A 20,469-nucleotide genomic window follows, 5' to 3' on the forward strand; every position below is an offset into this window, starting at 1 on the left:
CTGGCCCGGGCGACCCCCGACACGCCTCGCCTGGAGCCCGCACCTCGGCGCCCCACGGCCACCGGAGGCGGGGACAGGGAGTCCGGGGCGGGCCGGGCCGGGGGATCTGCAGCGGCGGCGCGAGCGTAACTCCCCAGCCAGAGCCGGGAGAGCCCCGAGCAGAGGAGGAAGGGAGCGGGGACCTGCCCTCCGCCTGCCGGCTTCTGGGAGAAGCGTCTCCTGTTACGGCCCCGGAATAAGAAACCCGGACCTTGCCCGCTGGGCTCCGCGATGCCGCAGGTACAGAGCCCGCCCTCCCGGGGAGGATGCTCCAGGGACCCCGCGCTCCACCGGCTGCGGCCGTGGGGTGCGGGGGCTTCTGAGTGGAGAGGGGGCTTTGCAAGGGATTCATTCCTGTGCATTTCTTCAGGAGAGCCAGGCTCCCCCTCCTCTGCCCTTAGGGGAAGCCGCCCAGGCTCCAGGGGGAAAGTTGGGAGCAGGCGGGGGACTTGTCAGCAGGGGGTTGTGAGAGAGGCTCCCAGAGATCGAGAGGTCACCAGGTGGGGGTAGGACTGGGGTTCCTCTCTGAACGGTGAGAATAAAGGAGAAAAGACGGCTGGACATTCATCCTTAATCTCGTGACGCCCTCCTCTCCACCCCCGAAGTTTCTATATTCTTTGCTTTTAAACACTACTTTGAGCCTTCAGGTAGCATGCTTGTAGGGGTACCCCTCCAGGAGTGGCATGCCCCTGTGAGCCACGGGGCCTGCAAGGAGTGGGGCCTGTCCCGCCTGGGCTCCAAGCCTGCCCACCTCCTTCCTTTCGGCTGAGTTCTGCTTCTCCTCCCTGACAGGGGCAGAGGGCAAGGGCTAAGCCAAACAGAATTGAGAGCTCAGAGGAAGGAAAAAATCAGGGGAAGGAGTTGGGAAAGAGAGGCAAGGAGAGGCAGCAGTGGGGCTGAGCCTCGCTGGGGCACAGAGGGACTTTAACCCTGGCCCCAAGAAGACAGGCTCCAGATGTTTTGGCTTGGAGGAATATGGAGAGCAGGCTTTCCTGGGGGTGGGGAGGTCGGGTCCTGGGCATCTTTCTCATCTCCCTTTCCCAGGAAACTCAGGCTTGCATTCTTCCCTCTGTTCTCCTGACATTTGTTTTAGGGTGCTCTCCAGACCTCAGCTCTCCTTCTATGTCTCACTCGCTGGTCTGATGTCTTCAGGGTTTGGGACGGACTGCAGGGAGAGGGCAGGGGATAGGGGGACTCTGGCTGCCTCCCTGTCCCCACCAGGGCAGCTGACACTCCCCCAGACCCCTCACCCCTGCCCCATTATGTGGTGTGGTGGAGTCCCTGTATCAGGATTTCCCTCCCCTTCCTTGCAGCTGACGGAGGAGGCCTGAGAGCTCAGTAGTAACTCCTTGCAGTTCTAGGGTGTAATGCTCTCCTCCAGGGAGCTCCAGGCTGTGCAGACATTATTGATCTCCTGCCTGGCAGATGTTGAACCTCTGAGTGTTTAAGCTATTTACCTCTGGACACTCAACCAGCCAAGGAAAAATTTTGCTCTAGAGTCCCCATTCTCATCACTTGGTTATGACTTTACCCTATAGCTTCTGCCTGGGGACAGACCTTCATAAATGCTGTTTCCAGTTTCTAGGGTCACAGCAGGTTCTGATGTGGGAACACGAAGTCCAGCAAAGAGAGAGGAAGGTGGCTGTTCTATGGCTCGTGATTTTAGAGCCATGTTTTGCCAGAAGAGCAAGGAGAGCAGACAGGCTTGTCTGAAAGCCCTCCCTCTTAAAGAGCATTTAAAGTAATTTCTTACTCTTCAGCCTCCCCACACTCCCAACTTTTGTCCTTGAGAAAAGGTGCAACATTTCTGAGTCTTCAGTGGAATAGAAATCAACTGAGCCAGTGCTTGATTGTCTCTATAGCAATCCACCCTTCCCTATGTTCAATGCATGTGGTTTTCCTTCATTTTCTCCCATTGGTTCCTTTATTTCTATTCCATCACCCTATATTCACTCTGGGCAGGTAGCTAATAGGTCTGCCTAGGTTACAGGGTGGTTTTAAATTTGGCCAGCTTTACTCCAACATGTAGCCAACTGTTTGTATGTCTTTCAAAGGTTTAGAATGGAGCTCAGACACCATACCCTAAAGATGCTGGCAGAGACATTCTGACTCATTAATGGAGAGCTGGCTGATAGCAGAGAGGGGTGATATCAGCCTTGCAGACATTGCCCCGGGGAATTCTGAGCAATGTTGCTCACAGCACCACCTGGCCAGATGGAGACCACCATGGGGTTCATGGATGACAATGCCACCAACACCTCCACCAGCTTCCTTTCTGCGCTCAACCCTCATGGAGCCCATGCCGCTTCCTTCCCATTCAACTTCAGCTATGGTGACTATGATATGCCTTTGGATGAAGATGAGGATGTGACCAATTCCCGGACGTTCTTTGCTGCCAAGATTGTCATTGGGATGGCCCTGGTGGGCATCATGCTGGTCTGTGGCATTGGCAACTTCGTCTTTATCGCTGCCCTGGTCCGCTACAAGAAACTGCGCAATCTCACCAACCTGCTCATCGCCAACCTGGCCATCTCGGATTTCCTGGTGGCCATTGTCTGCTGCCCCTTTGAGATGGACTACTATGTGGTGCGCCAGCTCTCCTGGGAGCATGGCCACGTCCTGTGCACCTCTGTCAACTACCTGCGCACTGTCTCTCTCTATGTCTCCACCAATGCCCTACTGGCCATTGCCATTGACAGGTGAGTGCACCAGCAGTGGGGGCAACAAAGGTGGTCAGGGAGGAAGGAGCACTGGAATTGCCCCCTCCTGTACTGCAGTTGCAGATTGATGAGAGGTGTCTCTATTCACCCTAGGTGTAGATGCATGGGGGACTCAAAAGCTTGCCCATTGACTGACAGTGAGAAGAGTTCTCCTTTTCCAGCTTTGTTCAGACAGAAGGCAGCAGAGCCCTCTAGAGTTGGGTGATGGGAAGCTTTTGGTCTCCCCTGCTATGGATGTTTTCCTAGATGTTATACTTTTCAAGGTCTAGAGTAGATAGGTAAGAGGAGATACTGAGGAACACTTTAAGCTCCAGGCAGTTACCTCTTGAGTCAACTTGGAAATCTTGAAGGAGGTTTCTATCTCATCAAGACTTCCTCTACTAACATATGACCTTCTAGCATCATCTGTTTTTAAATAAGATTCAAGAATTTGTGGCTGGCTGTGGTAAATAGTTCAAGCCTATAATCCCAGCACTTTGGGAGTCAGAGGCAGGAGGAGCATTTGAGGCCAGGAGTTCGAGACCAGCATGGGTAACATATCCAGACCTCATCTTTTGAAAAAATAAAAAAATTAGCTGGGTGTGATGGTGAGTGCCTATAGTCCTAGCTAGTTGGGAGGCTGAGGCAGGAGGATCACTTGAGCCCAGGAGTTCCAGGCTGCAGTGAGCTATGTTCATGCCACTGCACTCCAGCCTGGGTGACAGAGGGAGACCTTGTCTCTAAAAAATAAATAAATAAATAAATAAAAAAGATTGAAGGATTTGTTTTGAAAAGAAAAAGAGAACATGTGCTTATTTACTTTTTGTTGTTGCATTAATCACTTTGTACCTTTTAGTCCATTTGCACAGATAGTGCAGAAGAACTGTTTCTGGTGATCACAAATAAAATCAGGAAAAGCAGCCCCTGCATGTCTTCCTTCAACTTAGTCTCTTCCTTTAGTGTAAACTTGTGCTAATGGGCCGGGCTGGTCTTTGTTCCTTGGGGGACAATCTTTGCTAGCTCCTCTGCCCACAGTTGGACTGTCATTACAAAGCACCTGGTTACAGTCTAGAGACAATTACCCTGAGGATCAAATCAGGCCTCTGTGTACTTGGATCTGAACAGCTTGTCTCTGTCCCTTAACCCAGAGAGCCTGAGGCATACATGCTCTCCCTGTTCTCTGGCCTCGGGGATCTGAGGGGGTTTGACCTGGCCCTCACAGTCAGGACGCTGTTCCAGAGAGGAGCACAGCTAAGAAGGCTTGTTTTCTGAGACCACAGGCAGGGCGAGCAGGGGTGAGATGACCGAAAAGGATAACCTGAGAAAAGGGGGTTGCCAAGGAGCCTCTGTCTGTAAAACCGCCGAGGGGTGGAACCTCTGCCTCCCTTCTCCAGGGAAGGACATCGGGGAGTTAGCAGCGTACATAGCCCTTGGTCTGTCCCCGTAGATCCTTACAGAACGCTACTTCTCCTTGGCCACATTCCCTCCACTGAATCACAGAGTCCTGCGGCTTTTCATTTACCTGGGCAAGGATCCCAGGTGAACCCACAGAAGGAGCAGGAGGAGAGCAGTCAAGTAGAGTATCTGCCTCCTAGGTTCCCTTCAGAGCTGCCAAGGAAGAGCTCCAGGGACTTTGTCTCTGAACTTTTCTGAAAATAGAAGCCGCCACCTTCTCTTTTAGCCCATGAACAGGACAAAGCATACAGAGTCATTTCCTGAAGTTTCATACTAGCAAGAAACTACATGTGCTCAGCTACTAAAAGTGGGGCAGGGTGCCTCCTGTGGAGTGGGACCCTACTCCCTGGATGAGATCCGTTTTACCACTTGTACGGAGTAACAATGGTAGGAGGAAGTAGCTTCAAGGGGAAAGGAAGCCGGGATACACTAAGGGGCATTGGGTTATTTGGAACATGTAAGAATGATATCGATGTCAACCAGTCAGTCTCCATCTACTGAAATTCTTCAAGCTCATAACCTCCTTTCATACCAAACAGAGCTTGTCTGAAATACTGCAAGCTTTTCTCTTGCAGTGTGTTTACACAATGGAAATTAGATACAATAATAAAGATGAATTAGAAAACATGCTTTGCACCGTGGGGGCTGCTATGGTTGAGTGGGGTTATGACTGGAAGCTTGTACCCAGACCTCGAGGAAAGCACGGTGGACCTTCACGGGGCTGCCCAGTGGTCTTGGTGGATGAACGGCTGCTCCAATGCCCATTCTTTTATTGATGTTTGTGATCTTTTCTTCAATTATTTTTATGTGTATGTGTTGTTACCATCTAATTGTGGTCTAGGAATCATTAATTTTTCTCTGGTCTCATGTGTTGTTCAGGATTTGATCAGTTGGGAGCAACTAATTTTTATCTCGGTTTATAACAAATACACTTAGTTGTAAAAATGCCTTTATTTTTGTTTAATGAAACTTCTGTAGCCATGTTAGCAGTTATTCTGCCTGGGTTTAAATTCTGGCTGTATTGTGTGTTGGGTCTTCTGTTAGTTATTTGGCCTCTCTCTGCCTCCGTTTTATCGCCTATAAAATGAGGATAAAAAGAAAGCCTATTGTATTGGGTTGCTTTAAGGATTAAATGAAATGATATATTTAATTGCTTAGAACAATATTTAAAACAGTAAGCAATAAATAAACAGTGGATGTGATAATTCTTAATTCTTAAATTAACCCTTATAGGAACGTCTACAGCAAAAAAGCAGATAAACTAATGAACATTTCTGATACACTAACCCCTTTGTTTTCGTTGAAATTATTGTTTTTATTATGTGGTTTTTAAAAAATACAAGATTTCTACAAAATGCTAGAACAAAACTATTTATCATCTACCTGCTTGTATTTATTTATATTATTGGTTCCATTGTTCTCCCAGGCATCTAGCCTAGAAGAAAGTCTCCTTTGCCCTGGCTGCTCTCCCTTCTTCACCAGCATTCATTCAACTTCCAGGTCTTGGCAATACCCATTTGTTCATTAGGGCTGGTATCCTAGTCTCCTCTTGATCTTCCTGCCTTCAGTGTTTCTTGGATCTCCCCATCTGTCGACTCTACTCCCCTGACAATCCATCTGAAGCTTTCATTCATTCATTCATTTAAACAATGCATTTTTATAGAGTAACTATGATGTGACAGATGCTATTGCAAGCACTGGAGATATGACAGTGAACAAGACAAAAAAAACTCCTTGCTTTCCTGGAGCTTATACCCAAGGGATAGAGAGAGATCCAGTCAGGCAAACAAAAGAGGAAGGTAATTTCAGAAGCAAGAAATACTCTGAACAAAAAGCAAGCACACAGGTAAAATGTTGAGAGTGACTCTAGGTGGGGCCTATTCTAGGTGAGTAGTCAAGAGAAGGGTCTCCGAGGAGTGGCCTTTGAACTGGCTTATGAATGATGCAGGGGGAAACAGCCTGTCTTGGGAAGACAGGGAGCAAGCATCCCAGACAAGGGGGATTGTAAGTGCAAAGCCCCAGAGGCAGGAACAAACCAGACGGGTTCTATGAACAGAGGAACAGAGAGAAGGCCCCATGTGGGCCGAGGGAAGTAAGCAAGGCTGCAGCCAAATTAATCTTCTGTCTTGTACATGTCTCCCCTCTCTTGCTTAAAAGACCTCTAATAACTCCATTGTCTACAAAGTATGGCTCAAACCCTTTCATCTGTTCTTCCAAACTTTTATTATCTAGCCCCAGACTGCTTCCCGGTCTCATGGTTAAACACATTTATGTCCTGTTTCCCCCAAAAATGTTGCAATCTTTGTAAGAACTGCCACCATGGCTTTTTATATTTAAAAAAAAATTTTTTAGAGATGGGATCTTGCTATGCTGCCCAGGCTAGTCTTGAACTAGTCTCAAGTGATTCTTGTACCCCTACCTCCCAAAGTGTTGGGATTACAGGTGTGAGCCACTGTGTCCAGCCAACTTTTTACATGTCTATTCACCCAGTGCCAGGCACTCGATAAGGGTGAAATTGCACAAAAACCCTATTAGGTGCCCAGAATTCACAGACAGCAAAAGGTTATAAAAGAAGTAAGACACAATCACAGCTCTTGAGAGGCTGACCATCTGGAGTTGCAGGTAGGATGGGACCAGGGAGAACTAGCACTTACAAAACAGTTAAAGAATAAGTAAAGGATAAATTTGAAGGAAAATTTAGAGAAGAGTAAGATCATTATGTACCAGAGTAGTCAGAGGAGGCTTCATGCAGGAGGTGGACTTCTAAGTGTCCTTCAACAAATGAAGATCAACAGAGGAGAGACAAGTTTTCCCAAGAGAGTGAGTAAAACAGTGTTCGGAAGAGCCTAGAGGTGGGAATGCCTGAGGTGAGTTTGAGGTACCTTAGAGAGGGATGTGGTGGGTAGAAACAGAGAAGGACAATGAGATCCAGAAGAATGGGATCTGTTTCAGAGGTCTCAGCTGACTGGGCAAGGAGAGTCAGACCTGAGGGAAGCAGGAAAGTAAAAAAGATCATGAGGCCAGCTGCGATGGCTCATGCCCGTAATCCTAGCACTTTGGGAACCCTAGGCAGGTAGATCCCTTGAGCTCAGGGTTCGAGATCAGCCTGGGCAACACAGAGAGATCCTGTCTCTACAAAAAAAAACTAATGTGGATTTAATAAGATTAACAGTGACTAATGTGAATTTAATAGGGTTTGTAAGTGCTAGTTCTCCCTGGTCCCATCCTACCTGCAACTCCAGATGGTCAGCCCCTCAAGAGCTGTGATTGTGTCTTACTTCTTTTATAACTTTTTACTGTCTGTGAATTTACCAGGCATGGTGGCATGTGCCTGTAGTCCCAGCTACTCAGGAGGCTGGGGTAGGAGGAACCACTGGGCCCAGGAGATAGAGGCTGCAGTGAGCTGTTGTGCCACTGCACTCCAGCCAGCTTGGGTGACAGAGCAATACCCTGTCTTAAAAAAAAAATGCATCATGAGAGACCTCTGCCCGAGCCACAGGTCTGGGTTTCCTTTTAATGTGTAGACACTAAGATCCCACAGCATGTGGGGGCTCTAGGGAATTTCTCTTTTACCCAGAATGCTGAGGAAACTGGCCAGTCTATGTACCTGTGAAGAAGCTCTCTTCTTCTGTCTTGATGAAGCTAAGGCCTGAATAATCTTGCCCAACCTTAGGAAGCACAGAAGCCTCCTGGTGAGCTCATTAGTCAGGGCCACTGGCCTGACGATTGGGTTGTGTTATCTCTGCCCATCCCATGACTAGCCTAGTAGCTGCTGGGACCACTGTTACCATGACTTGATCCGGGACTTGGTCCTGGGAAGAGAGACAGAGCCCAAATACTTCTTTTCCAGCCCATTGTTATCACAATTATTGCCTGGACCATCTCTTTGTCTAGCAGCCTTTATTCCTTGTTCTCTGGGAACTGTTAGCTCTACGTGAATCTGGACCTAAGCCACTGTAGTGGCAGACACACAGGGCAAGCCAAGGACATACTCATAAGCAGAGAAAAGCGGCTGCCGCATGTCAGACCCCTTTTTGGAACACCAATAGTTAGAAACCAACTGTGATGGAGAGGAAAGAGGAGAAGGGCTGCTGGGATGCCAGGAAGGCAAGAGGAGGGGGCATCGTTTGCTCTTGGCTGATAAAAGGAGGAGATAAAAAGCATTCAGAGAGGCCACTGGATTTGCAGAAAGATGTGGGTCTGAGTCATTGTTCTGTTGATATCTAGTTGTGTGGCTTTTTGGCAGGTTAACTTCCCCAAGCCTCAGTTTTCTCATCTATAAAGTGGACATCGTCACTGTCTTACTTATTTAATAGGGTTGGAATTATCTAGTGAAAAAGTGGATTTGAAAATGCGCTGTAAATTGTAAACTTCTTTATAAACATAAGCAAACATAGCATTACTAATGCTAGAGGTCTGGAGTTCTGGTCCTAGCATCGCCAATGCTGATGGAAATCCTTGAAACAGTTTTCCGCAATTTGCCTATTTGTAAATATACCAGGAATGCCTCCCACACAGCTCATGGCACTAATCCTGGGGATGGAGTTGGGGTGATGTCAGAGAGACTCAGAATGAAATAACTATCTGATAGGTAGTCACAGATTACCCTGAAGATTAGTTTTGATGTATAGAGTTTATCCTATAAAATAGAAAGTAGGAGAGGACTTGCAAATCGAGTATTTGCCAATAACAGGTAAAGGAAAATTGCTGTGTATACAGAATAGCTCTGGGAAAAAATACATTTTAAAATGTTAGTAATTCCTTGTATATTAATAGCTTACTGTTGCTATGTGCAGTGTCTCATTGGAGCCTCATAGTATCTAGGTAATATTCCTATTTTATAGATGAGGGAAGTGAACCTATAGGGATAAGAAAAATGACTCAGATTCATAGAGCAACTTTCTGGCAAACCTGGGATTAGACTTGTGGTCTTCTGAGTCTTAGGTCGGTGTTCTCTCCCATATGTTTATTGAAAACACACTCTGTCTGAAGCATCATAAAGGCTTAGGTAGCTACTATCGGGAAAAGGAATGGAATTATGTGGTGAAAATTCTTATAGGGAATAAATATGAAATAGGAAATTTCTTTGTCAGAGTAATCAGCAGAATGTGGCGGGGTAGGCAGAGAGCAATGGAGCCAATGAGAGCAGAAGGTCTAAACTCTCCATTTTCATTTTGAGTCAGGGCTAGTTTGAGGCTCTGGTTACATCAGGAGCACTGTGGTCTTAATGAAGGGCTCACTCTCGTGCATTGACAATGGCATTGCCAACACCCTGCAGACATTTCCCTTTTTACTTCTGGCACTTGGGAGATTGGCTAGAGTGCCAGGGATGGCAGTCAGCGGGTGTCCAGAGTGGGCGCAACCCATCCTACTTCATCTAACCTCTGGGGGCTAGAAGAGAGCTGGAGGCTTACTCCTGCCAGCTCTCTAAAGGATGCTTAATAGGCTTGAGTGCCCAGGCTGTGAGGGAGGGACAGAAAGAGCAGAAATACAATCAGGGAAAAAAAAAATAAGTAAGAATGAACCTCTCTTCAAATCAAAATTCCAAGAAAGATGACTTCATAAGGATTGGTTTCAAAGGAAACAGAGCTGGTTTGGCCTTCCTTCAGGCCCTGGTCACATTTGCTCTGGGCTCTACCTGGGATAAGTTCTGGACACGTGAGACCGTGTTTGTTTCTAGTGTTGACCAATCAATCCCCTCCCACTTCACTCCCCATCTCTCTCTTTCCCCAGCTTCCACCCCCTGCCAGCCACAGGATGTCTTCCAGGAAACCAGAGCTCTCTGCATAAGCTGTGTGCATTCTCTCTGGGAAGGAGGCTATCAGCTCTCATGCCGCACAATGACTCACATTCCCCCTAGAAAGGGCTCTCTCTGTTTCTGGACCACTGTGGTAACAGCAATGTGGGTTTTCTTTTTTTTTTTGAAAGGACAAAAGCAGTGTCTTTTCACTGTCTGATGCTTTGCGGTTAAAAAAAAATACATTCGTGTATATTCTCAATTGATTTTCACATCAACTCTGTGAGGTAGGGTTAAATGTTTTCTATCAAGGAAGGGTCCTGTGGTCTGTGACCTTGAGAAAGTCATTCATCTCTCACTGCCTTCCATTTTTCCACCTGAAAATGAGACACATGGCCACAAGGTTTTCCTCCTCTGCATGCAAAGCAACAGTTTTTAGAATGTGGAATGAAGAAAAACCTTTGCCCACTGTTTCCATTGGAAAGGGCAGATTCTCCCAACTCTTTGAATTATCTTGCCCTTTTAGCTCTAAAGTGAGAGGTAATTAGAATGAACAGCCCAAGAACAGGAAGGAGCTGGGAACAGTGCCAGGCTAGAAACCGATGGGAGGAATTATTATATTTAATACTAATTGTTATCATTTTGAGTACATATTAGGTTTAAAACTGTGCCAGGCACAGTGCATACATTATCACATTTAATGTTTAACAGCCAACAAAACTTTTGCAGATAAGGAAACTAAGGGTCAGAGTGCATCAACAAAACTTGGCTGAGGTTGCACAGCTAATTAGAGATGACCCTGGGGTTTGCTTCAAGTTGGCCTTTTGCGGAAGCCCACGTACCACTGGGAGTTTCCTCCACACATACCATTTGGTTGCTCCTTAGACTGTTGCAAAATGAAATAGCAGATTCGCTTGAGCCCAGGGGTTTGAGACTAGCCTGGGCAGCATACGGAGGCTCTGCCTCTACAAAAAATAATGAAAAAAAATTAGCGCGGGTGGTGCATTGCACCTCTAGTCCCAGCTACTTGGGAGGCTGAGGTGGGAGGATTGCTTGGGCCTAGGAGTTCAAGGCTGCAGTGAGCTATGATCATACCACTTGCACTCACTGCACTCCAGCCTGGGTGACAGAGCAAAACTCTGTTTCAAAAAAAAAAAAAAAAAAAATTATCCAGCACTTCTTTCTCACAGTGGCTGCCTCCACTTGTGTTCTTGCCCTAGGTATCTGGCTATTGTCCACCCGCTGAGACCACGGATGAAGTGCCAAACAGCCACTGGCCTGATTGCCTTGGTGTGGACGGTGTCCATCCTGATCGCCATCCCTTCCGCCTACTTCACCACCGAGACGGTGCTCCTCATTGTCAGGAGCCAGGAAAAGATCTTCTGCGGCCAGATCTGGCCTGTTGACCAGCAGCTGTACTACAAGTCCTACTTCCTCTTTATCTTTGGCATTGAGTTCGTGGGCCCCGTGTTCACCATGACCCTGTGCTATGCCAGGATCTCCCGGGAGCTCTGGTTCAAGGCGGTCCCTGGATTCCAGACCGAGCAGATCCGCAAGAGGCTGCGCTGCCGCAGGAAGACGGTCTTGGTGCTTATGTGCATCCTCACCGCCTACGTGCTGTGCTGGGCGCCCTTCTACGGCTTCACCATCGTGCGCGACTTCTTCCCCACCGTGTTCGTGAAGGAGAAGCACTACCTCACTGCCTTCTACATCGTCGAGTGCATCGCCATGAGCAACAGCATGATCAACACCCTGTGCTTCGTGACAGTCAAGAACAACACCGTCAAGTACTTCAAAAAGATCATGCTGCTCCACTGGAAGGCTTCTTACAATGGCGGTAAGTCCAGTGCAGACCTGGACCTCAAGACAATCGGGATGCCTGCCACTGAAGAGGTGGACTGCATCAGACTAAAATAACCCCCTGGACTTTGCAAAGTTTAAGCACAAGTCAGGGTCCTGCGGACACTGACTAGTGTGCTTGGATGCACATCAACCTGGGACTTTTTGTTTGCGGCAGAGGGCAGAGTAAATGGACCACTCTGTGAACCATGTTTTCAAGGAGCTCAGAGTTTCTAAAATGCATGTGACCAGACACTAGCAATAGTGGCATTTGTTGAATGTCTAATTTGCACACCAGTAGGTACTGGTAAGACCTATATATGCTGATGACATTAGTTGGCAAAATGAAATTGGAATTAAACAGAGGAAAATGTTGTGGTGTAGATAGAAATAAGGGAGTTTCCACAAAAGAACTGGAGTAGGTATCTAGGATTGCAGTACATGTGTTCGCAGTGTGAGGGTATCTCTGGGCCATCCACCTACTCATCACACACCGATCTAGCCCATCTCTCTGGGCATATTCTTCAGCTGGAGTTCATGCCTAACATTTGCAAGACTGGAACGAGAATGTGAAAGAGACTCTAAGCTCCTTGTGCAGCCCTTCTCTTCTCATCTCTCATGGCGAGGGGCCTTGCATGCATGTGCATGGACATTCCAGTATTCATGGTCAAGTTCTGTGCAAACTCTTCCTCCCACACTGCTCTATGGCCACCCTCAGGCCCAGAGGTCTGCACATAGGTGGTAAGGCTCTTCATCAGAAGGACTGGCTTGGGGAAGAAGACACATAGACCCTGGATGCCATTTGGACAGGGAATTACGGGGTTCTGGGTACCTGGAGTAAGTCTAGAGGGGGAAGCCTGGATTCAGGGTAGGCGTGTCCCCCGGCTCCATGGACTTTTTGCCTTCAGTGAGGAGGGAGATGCAAGTGGAGGAGAGTTGAAACAGGAAGGCAAAACTGGAAACATGTGGGGCTCAGTGCGGTTCAGGTGCGGCAGGGGCTCAGGCTCTCCAGGTATACAGATGACAGTGTTCCCACCTGTTATTTCGTTTGGACCAATTACACTTCCCTTAAGTCCTTCCCTTCCCTCTCATGCCTCCATTTTTATGAAGCATAGAATATTTGAAAATGGACACAGTACCGCCTGGATATGGCCTTCATTCATTTTTCTGTTTTCACCAGCTCTCAAATGTGAGTGATGAAGAGTTCCCTCCTAACCAGACAGCATGGTAAGGTATCCTCATCGATATGAACTGAGGGCAAGATATCCTTATTACTGGCCCCTGAATCCATCCTAATCTTTGTTCCTTTGGATTAAGACTTGCTTTGCTTCTAAAATAGGGTTCCTCTTAGGAGGGATAAGCCACACATTTCTAGTCCTCAGTGGGAATGAAGTCATGTGATTCAGTGGCAGAGGATGCAGGTCAGATGCATCTTCCAGAAGCCTGTGCCGCCCTGCGCACCCAGGAAAGAAGGGGACATACAGACGGGTAGTGTTAGACCAAACAGTGAGCTTCAGTGACCCCACAGGTTGTTGAAGACTCATCCCACTTTCTAACCTGCCTCCTTTGTTTGATGTTTTGAGTTTTGGAGTTTGGTATTTTGGAGCTGGAAGATCTGAGAGACAGACTTGAGTCTGTCAACTGTGTAGCCCTGGGCAAAGCCTCTCCGAGGGGACAAAGGTAACACCTGTGATACCTTCTGACCGAGTGGCTATGAGAAGCCAATGAGACAATACGTGGGAGATGCCTTCAACCACACAAGTTGTCAAAAGGATGGACTAGGAACTGTGTGTAGTGCGCCTGGACAAGAAAAACCTCTTACCTTCGCTTGTGTATCCAGAAACCTGGGCGTCTCCACTTTTATTTTTCTTTGTGTAAATTATTCCTTTGCGCTCCTTAACAGTGCTGTATGCATTATGTGCCTAATAACATGGCTGTGCAAACAAGGTCATGAGATTTGCTCATAGATGCATAAAGGAAAGGGTGGCGAGTCTCCGGTTAGAAGATGAGTTTAGGGTTTTGGAAACTCCAGAATCGGAGTATCTTTGTGATCCTGGAAGTGCTGATCATCTTCCCATGCCTGTTCGCAGCCAGCATGAATCTGGGCAATGGGATCGTTGTTTCTCAGTCTGGTTTTCTTCTCACGAGTGTGTAGAGCTACAGCGTGGACTTGTCTTTTTCTTATTTAACTCTAGAGCAGCACACCTACAAGGTTTTTTAAGTGGCATGTGTGACATGTTCCCCTCCAAATATAGTCAACTCCTTATTTTGGGCAGCAAAGTTTATTTTGTATAGTTACTTTATTTCCCTGAAAGACACATTACAAAAATCTATTTATTTCTTCTATTAGATCACCCAATAGACTTACCCTACAATTTAATCATAATTTACTCATAATGCTCTTGGAGAATAAAATTAATTAAAATATTAGCCTAAACCAAATATGCATTGGAAGGCCATTTTTGTTTTTTATATAAAATCATATATTGCATTCTAAAATCTGGAAGGTTAGCTTTTGGATTAAAAAGTTAAAAATGATATAATTTATTGCATTATGTCCATCCCTTTCATTAAGAATGCTAAACAAGAGTTAATTGTATTAAACAGGAGGTTCTTATATGCGACAACCAAATCCCCCTCTGCTTTTCAGCCTAAAATGTATCAATTTTTCACTCAACTATCTGTAATGCTTCCAAACATTAGTGTGTGCTTGTAATTTTATAGTGAATGAGAGTGTTGTGTTGTTATCAAGTGAAATGAAAATACCTGTATATATAGAAAATCATGGAGCGTCATGTCCTGTGTGTTCCACCTCCTTTCCTATCCTTTTCCTAGTTGTAGTGACATGGTTCTTTAAGTGAACACTAAGTAGTTTCCATGATCATATGATTTGTGAGATCAGTGCTAACTCATGCTGCAAACTTCCCCTCTCCATCCTAAAGAGATTTAACTGATTTATAGATCCGCTTCCTAGAAGTCTGCTCTGGTAAAACCATTAATACTTTTTAGTATCTGAGTGCCAAGACTTGAAATCTGAGGACCTGTTTATGTCTATTACATAAGCTAAGGCTAAACCTGAACAGGCTTAATATCCACACACGCAAAGTGAGCAAGAGACAAACCTATGTTATACCATGCCACGTTCAGATTTCATCCAACTAGCTGCCCGACTGATGGCTTCTCCAAAAACTGGCGGTAAGCCCCACAAAATGACACTTGTTCTATGTGTGTCCATTCTGTTCTCTAAATACTTTCAGTATGCAAACAGATAAGTACATTGTCTTATACAGAAGGATAAAGATGTGATTTTATAAAATCAAACTGTTTCCATAACTAAAGTATAAGGGCAGATTTACAGTAAAGCTTTTGGAGATTTCGTCTACTGAGTACAATTTGAAAAAATAATTGGAATGACACTGAACAAGGCAATGTGGTGATCACTCCAGCAATCCCTGAAGCGTGAAACAAGTTCCAGGCTCCTTATGAAAAGAAATGCCAAAGAATTTGTGAGATGACCAGAAAATTATAAATATGAGTCTTATTCTTGAAAAATATATGATATATTTTGGACTATATCCACAAACAATGAGTCCAATTCTCTTTCCTACAGTCGAAGTGAGAATATCAAATTCAAATCACTCATTTCACAGCTGATAAAACTGAAGTCCAGAATGGGGAAGGTATTTGTTTATGGTCACACATCTGGTCATTATGAGAGCTAGGGTCAAGACCCCAAGGCTCCTGAAGCGGAGTCCAGGGCTCTTCTACCACAGCATTCCTGGATGCAGGGAGCATCAGAGTCTTAGAAAGGGCAGCATCCTTTTCAAGAACCCTTGAGGTGACTGTTCAACCCCTGTCTGGCCTTCTCTGGAGATCCCTTACTTAAGAAGTTTAGCAGAGACATTCCTAGTTCTTTTGCATGCCAAGTTTAGCTCATTCTACCCCTGGGAACTCACAGCACAGGCATGGAGACCAGGAGATTTTAAGGAAGAACTGCTAAAAAATGTTTATAGATACCCTTTCTTTACCTTGCCTAGTTGGGCATTCCTGGGAATCTAAAAGGAATGACACTAGGCCCCTGTTCATGGGAACAGCTGCCCTCCCCAGGAAATCAGAGGAGAGAAATAAAGAAGTCACACTTGGCTGGACGTGGTGGCTCATGTCTGTAATCCCAGCACTTTGGGAGGACGAAGCGGGCAGATCACGAGGTCAAGGGATCGAGACCATCCTGGCCAAGATGGTGAAACCCCATCTCTCCTAAAAATACAAAAATTAGCTGGGCATGTGGTGCACACCTCTAACCCCAGCTACTCCGGAGGCTGAGGCAGGAGAATCGCTTGAACTCAGGAGGCAGAGGTTGCAGTGAGCCAAGATCTCACCACTGCACTCCAGCCTGATGACAAAGTGAGACTCTGTCTCAAAAAAAAAAAAAAGAAGCCACACTTGGCTAAACGTCCAGAGGAGTGGCCAGACCCTGTGTGCTCAGAGTTTAGTCACATTGAGGGCCACCTCCTGCCCCTGCTGGTGAGGACAAGAGAAGCGGGGAGGCTTTTGGAAGGAGGTGAGACTTGAGCTGGACAGAAGCAAAAGGTGCAGAGAAGCAAAAGATGAGCATTCCACCTGGCAAGAGAAACATTTCTTTCTTTCTTCTTCTTTTTTTTTTTTTTTTTGAGACAAGGTCTCACTTTGTTGCCCAGGCTGGCGTGCAATGGTGTGATCCCTGCTCACTGCAACCTTCTCCTCCCAGGTTCAAGTGATCCTCCTGCTTCAGCCTCCTGAGTAGCTGGGATTACAGGCACCCGCCACCACACCCAACTAATTTTTGTATTTTTAGTAGAAACTGGGTTCCACCATGTTGTCCAGGCTGGTCCTGAACTCCTGACCTCAAGTGATCCACCTGCCTTGGCCTCCCAAAGTGCTGGGATTACAGGCATGAGCCATTGAGCCCAGCCTGAAAAACGTCTTTTATCTGCTTTTGGAGGCTGAAATTGCTCTTCCCTGGAGGGGAGGACTGCTCACACAATGATGGAATTGCCGCCCCTGGTAGAGGCAGCTCAAAAACTGGAAAACACAGAGACATAAGAAAGAAATACCAGAGCCTTATCTGAGAGTGGGTTTTGATGCGATAGAGGCAGGAGGGCCAAGGGCAGAGAGAAACTGGCTGTATGAAATAGGTCTGTGTGATGGGGTGAGGGAGGCATTTCATAATTAGGAAAAAAAAGAATATGAAGGGAAAGGTTGTTGGAAACAAATTTGGCTGACTTTAATACTAACAGCAAGGAGAATCTGCCATGCATTGGGCTGAGCTGAGCATGTTACAGGAATTGTCTCAGTCGGTCCTCATACCGTCCTCTGAGTCAGGGGCAAGTATCACTCCCATGCTACAGATGAGGAAACAGCCTTAACTCACAGAAGTTGCTCAAGGTCACATAAGTGCGCTGAAATTTGAAGCCCAGTAGTTCAACTCCAGAGCTCAGCCTTTTAATCACTCTGTGCTGCAGCCTTTATATGATGTTTTTAGCCCTCCTTTAGGCTTCCTAGTAAACCAAATAAACACCTTTCTCCTTAAGTTCAATCATTAAGTGATAAATCGACATCCAAATTAACCAGATTTTCTCAAAAACTGAGAATAACACCACTCCCATCTTTATTTTTCCTTCTCTGAGAAGTTTCGTTGACCCGTAACAACTGACCGCAATGCAAAGGTCCTTAACTTTTAAGCGTCTTGGGAGCTTCTGGCATCCAGTGAAATTTATAGCTTCTTCTCAAAATAATGCTTTCAAATGTATTCAATAAAATACATAGGAATACGGAAGAAATCAATTCTATTAAAATGCAATTCTCAAATTAGTTTGTTTGTGGTACAATTATATAAATATTTATATTTCATTTCTTTATATTAAATCTTCAGTGTCTTACATAATAATATTTAGCATCAGGCTAAAAACTACCATGATTTTGAAGTAGCAATGAATGTAAACGATATTTTGAGACCTCTCTCCAAACTCCGATGAGATGTAAAATATCTCTTGGCGACAGTCTCAGGGACTGCTAATTCTAGCGTGGTTTGTTGCCTGCTTCATAATGGCAGGAAATGTAAAGTTCAGTTACAGGTTAGTGAGAATAGCAATACATTTTTTTTTCCCATCCAAGTTCACAGTCCCCTGAACTGGTTCAGAACACCTGCCTTGGGGGAGGCCAAAACACTGGAGTGAGCATTGGGAGAAATGGAGATGGCAGGAAAGAGGAGGCCCACAAATTTAAATGGAATTAAATCAATAGATCTTTACCGGACACTTTTCTTGTAAAGATGCCTCAGTGGGCATTGTGGTTCACTGACTTTCTATCTCTCTGCCATCTCAATGGCCCCAGTTCTGATCTTCATGACAAAGATTCATCCAAGAAGCCAGGGAAGGTTTCTCCTAATGAACTGGCGTTCCAGGACTCTTTCACACAATTATTTAACAGATATTTCTTGTCCTAGGCTCAGATGTTACAAAGATGAATGACACGATTCCAGCTTATGTCCCTCAATGATTGCTCTTAAGAAGAGAGGGTATTTTGGTTGCTGGGAAGCACAAAGAAACATCCTGTAAAAGCAGCATTGCAGATTTACTTACCAAGACTATTGCTTTACCCTCTTACTTATTGCTTTTTGTTCTTACATGAATTATTTTGCTTCTGCTGGCCTCATGTCGATTTTGTTGGCCTTTTCACATATTCTTGAGTAGAGTGATAGACTTATTTTGTTTTTTCTTGTATCTTAAGCAATTAAGGGAGTGAGTTTTCCTTTGAGCAGAGTTTTACCTTTGGTTGGACATGTAGAGTCTCTTTAACTCTGACATAGCCCTTTTTATTCCATTATATTTGATATATGTATTGCTTAGTTCATGCTTTCCATATTCTCTTTATGTATTTAAGAGTTGAAACATTTTCATTTGTTTATTATTTCCTTTTGTTTTCCATGATTTTTTTTCTTCCAGGGTAGCTGTTCATTTTTCTCTCTGTTCCTTTTTGTCTCTTATTGTTTGATTTCTTTTCCTTTGTCATAATTATGCATAGCTTTCCTGCTGTAATTATTTTTATTTTATTCATCTTGGACAGACCAGCTCTGTTCCCCAGTGTGTTGACCAAATCAGGGTGACTGAATTTCCCTTATTCTACTTCCTCTTTATCTGGTTGCTTCCTCTGTTTATAGCTTCAGTTAGAGAGTTGGTGCTCCACTTTTCATACTGCTGGGGATGGGGGTGAGAGAACTCTTTGTAGCCACGGTTGGTGGGCTGTGTCTTCATTGTGTTACTTTATTAGAAGTTGTATTCTGGAATTCAGTTTTGCTGGTGCTGCATATCCCGTCTTCGGGAGTGAAGCCCAGGGTTTTGGATTATTTTTCCAACTCAGAACTACTGAGCCTTCACTTCCATCAGTGATAACCTGCTCTAGATGAGTTATTCTTAGTTTTATCTTCTTTTTATACTCTCCCACTCATTTGTTGAGAAAATCAGAAGGCTTCTGGGTAGAGTATTTTACTCTTGCCTGTCTAGATCCCCTCTCTACCTTGCTGTATTACCTAGAGACTGACTTTTGGACTATACCATTGAGCAATGTTTCCTTCTAGTTTCTTTCTGGATTAGGTCAATGGCAGACACCAATGGGACATTAGAGGATAAAGCAGATTGAGGTGAGGATTTGTTCAATTGAGTCCCAACTTTCCAGGTCGTGAGGGCTGGCAGCCCCCTACCACTATTGGGCAGCTATCTGCTATAGCTGTTGGTCTCTTGCGGTCCTGGTAGCTGTTCCTCCCCTTTGCTCTCAGGCCTAGGGCTGGTAGGCTCCGTTTTTAAAGACCTCAAGGCACTCTCCTGTCTCTTGCTGGTTCATCTTAGCTCTGGCCATACCATTGCAAACCTGTCTTTTATTAAAGTCTCCCCATTCCCTCTGTTTCCTGATAGTTCCCTGACTGGTGTAGTGCTGGTCATAGTACTATACATTGCAGTAGAGGAGGGTGATCTGGAGCTCCCCATGCATATCTCTTATGGGTCACTCACCCCAGAAAAGCCAAAATCAAGTTCTTGCCTTAGTTTTCTCTTTCAATTTTGCTAAATTAATACCAGCGGGGGTTTCCTGAACACAGGTGACACCTTGACCCCAGCCGGTGTCCAGGCTCTTTATACCATCATGAGAAGGAATTCAAGGATAAGTCAGAAAATAGTGAAAGTATGGAGATTTATTGCAAAGTGAAAAATACACACTTGAGAAAGGGGAGAGCAGGCATACTTAAGAGTCATGCACGAGGGATTTGAGGCTGCTACCTTTACGGGTTTCTCTAACCAAGGGGTGGAATATTCATGAAAACTCATGGAAAAAAGTGAAGATTTCTATGAACTGTGGTGCCACCCATTTTTGCACCAAATATGGTGTTCCTGGAACTGTCATGGTGCTGTTGAGTGTGTGATTGAGTATGTTAACAAGCATATAATGAGGTCCTAGATGAAACCTAGGTCAAATCCAGCACCATGTTGGGTCCAGTCTGTCTTAGGCAGCTTGGTTCACACCCTATTTTTCAGGGATTTATCAGCCCCTAGCTTCTGTGGCTATTTCAACAGTTTCCTTTTGCTAGACATGTGAAACCGCTGCCTGGAATTTTCTGTTCTCCTGCAACCACTCTGTATTATTTCTGTCTCAAAATCATTTTTTCTTTTT

General features: G+C 45.4%; 1 protein-coding gene across 2 annotated transcripts; it reads left to right on the forward strand.

The window, feature by feature from the left end:
* Window positions 1-20: 20 nt before the first annotated feature.
* PROKR1 (prokineticin receptor 1) lies at window positions 21-14,551 on the forward strand. 2 transcript variants are annotated; one of them, XM_031655240.1, is made up of 3 exons: window positions 21-279; window positions 2,094-2,738; window positions 11,151-14,551. In XM_031655240.1, exons 2-3 carry the CDS (start codon window positions 2,227-2,229, stop codon window positions 11,845-11,847), a joined length of 1,209 nt encoding a protein of 402 aa, XP_031511100.1. In that variant the 5' UTR covers window positions 21-279; window positions 2,094-2,226; the 3' UTR covers window positions 11,848-14,551. The 2 variants fall into 2 exon arrangements, with proteins under 2 accessions (XP_031511100.1, XP_021780589.2); XM_021924897.2 differs by lacking the exon at window positions 21-279 and having other exon boundaries at window positions 1,285-2,738.
* The last annotated feature ends 5,918 nt before the right edge of the window (window positions 14,552-20,469 follow it).

This window comes from Papio anubis, chromosome 14 (genome assembly GCF_008728515.1).
Source record: "Papio anubis isolate 15944 chromosome 14, Panubis1.0, whole genome shotgun sequence".
Classification (NCBI taxonomy): domain Eukaryota; kingdom Metazoa; phylum Chordata; class Mammalia; order Primates; family Cercopithecidae; genus Papio; species Papio anubis.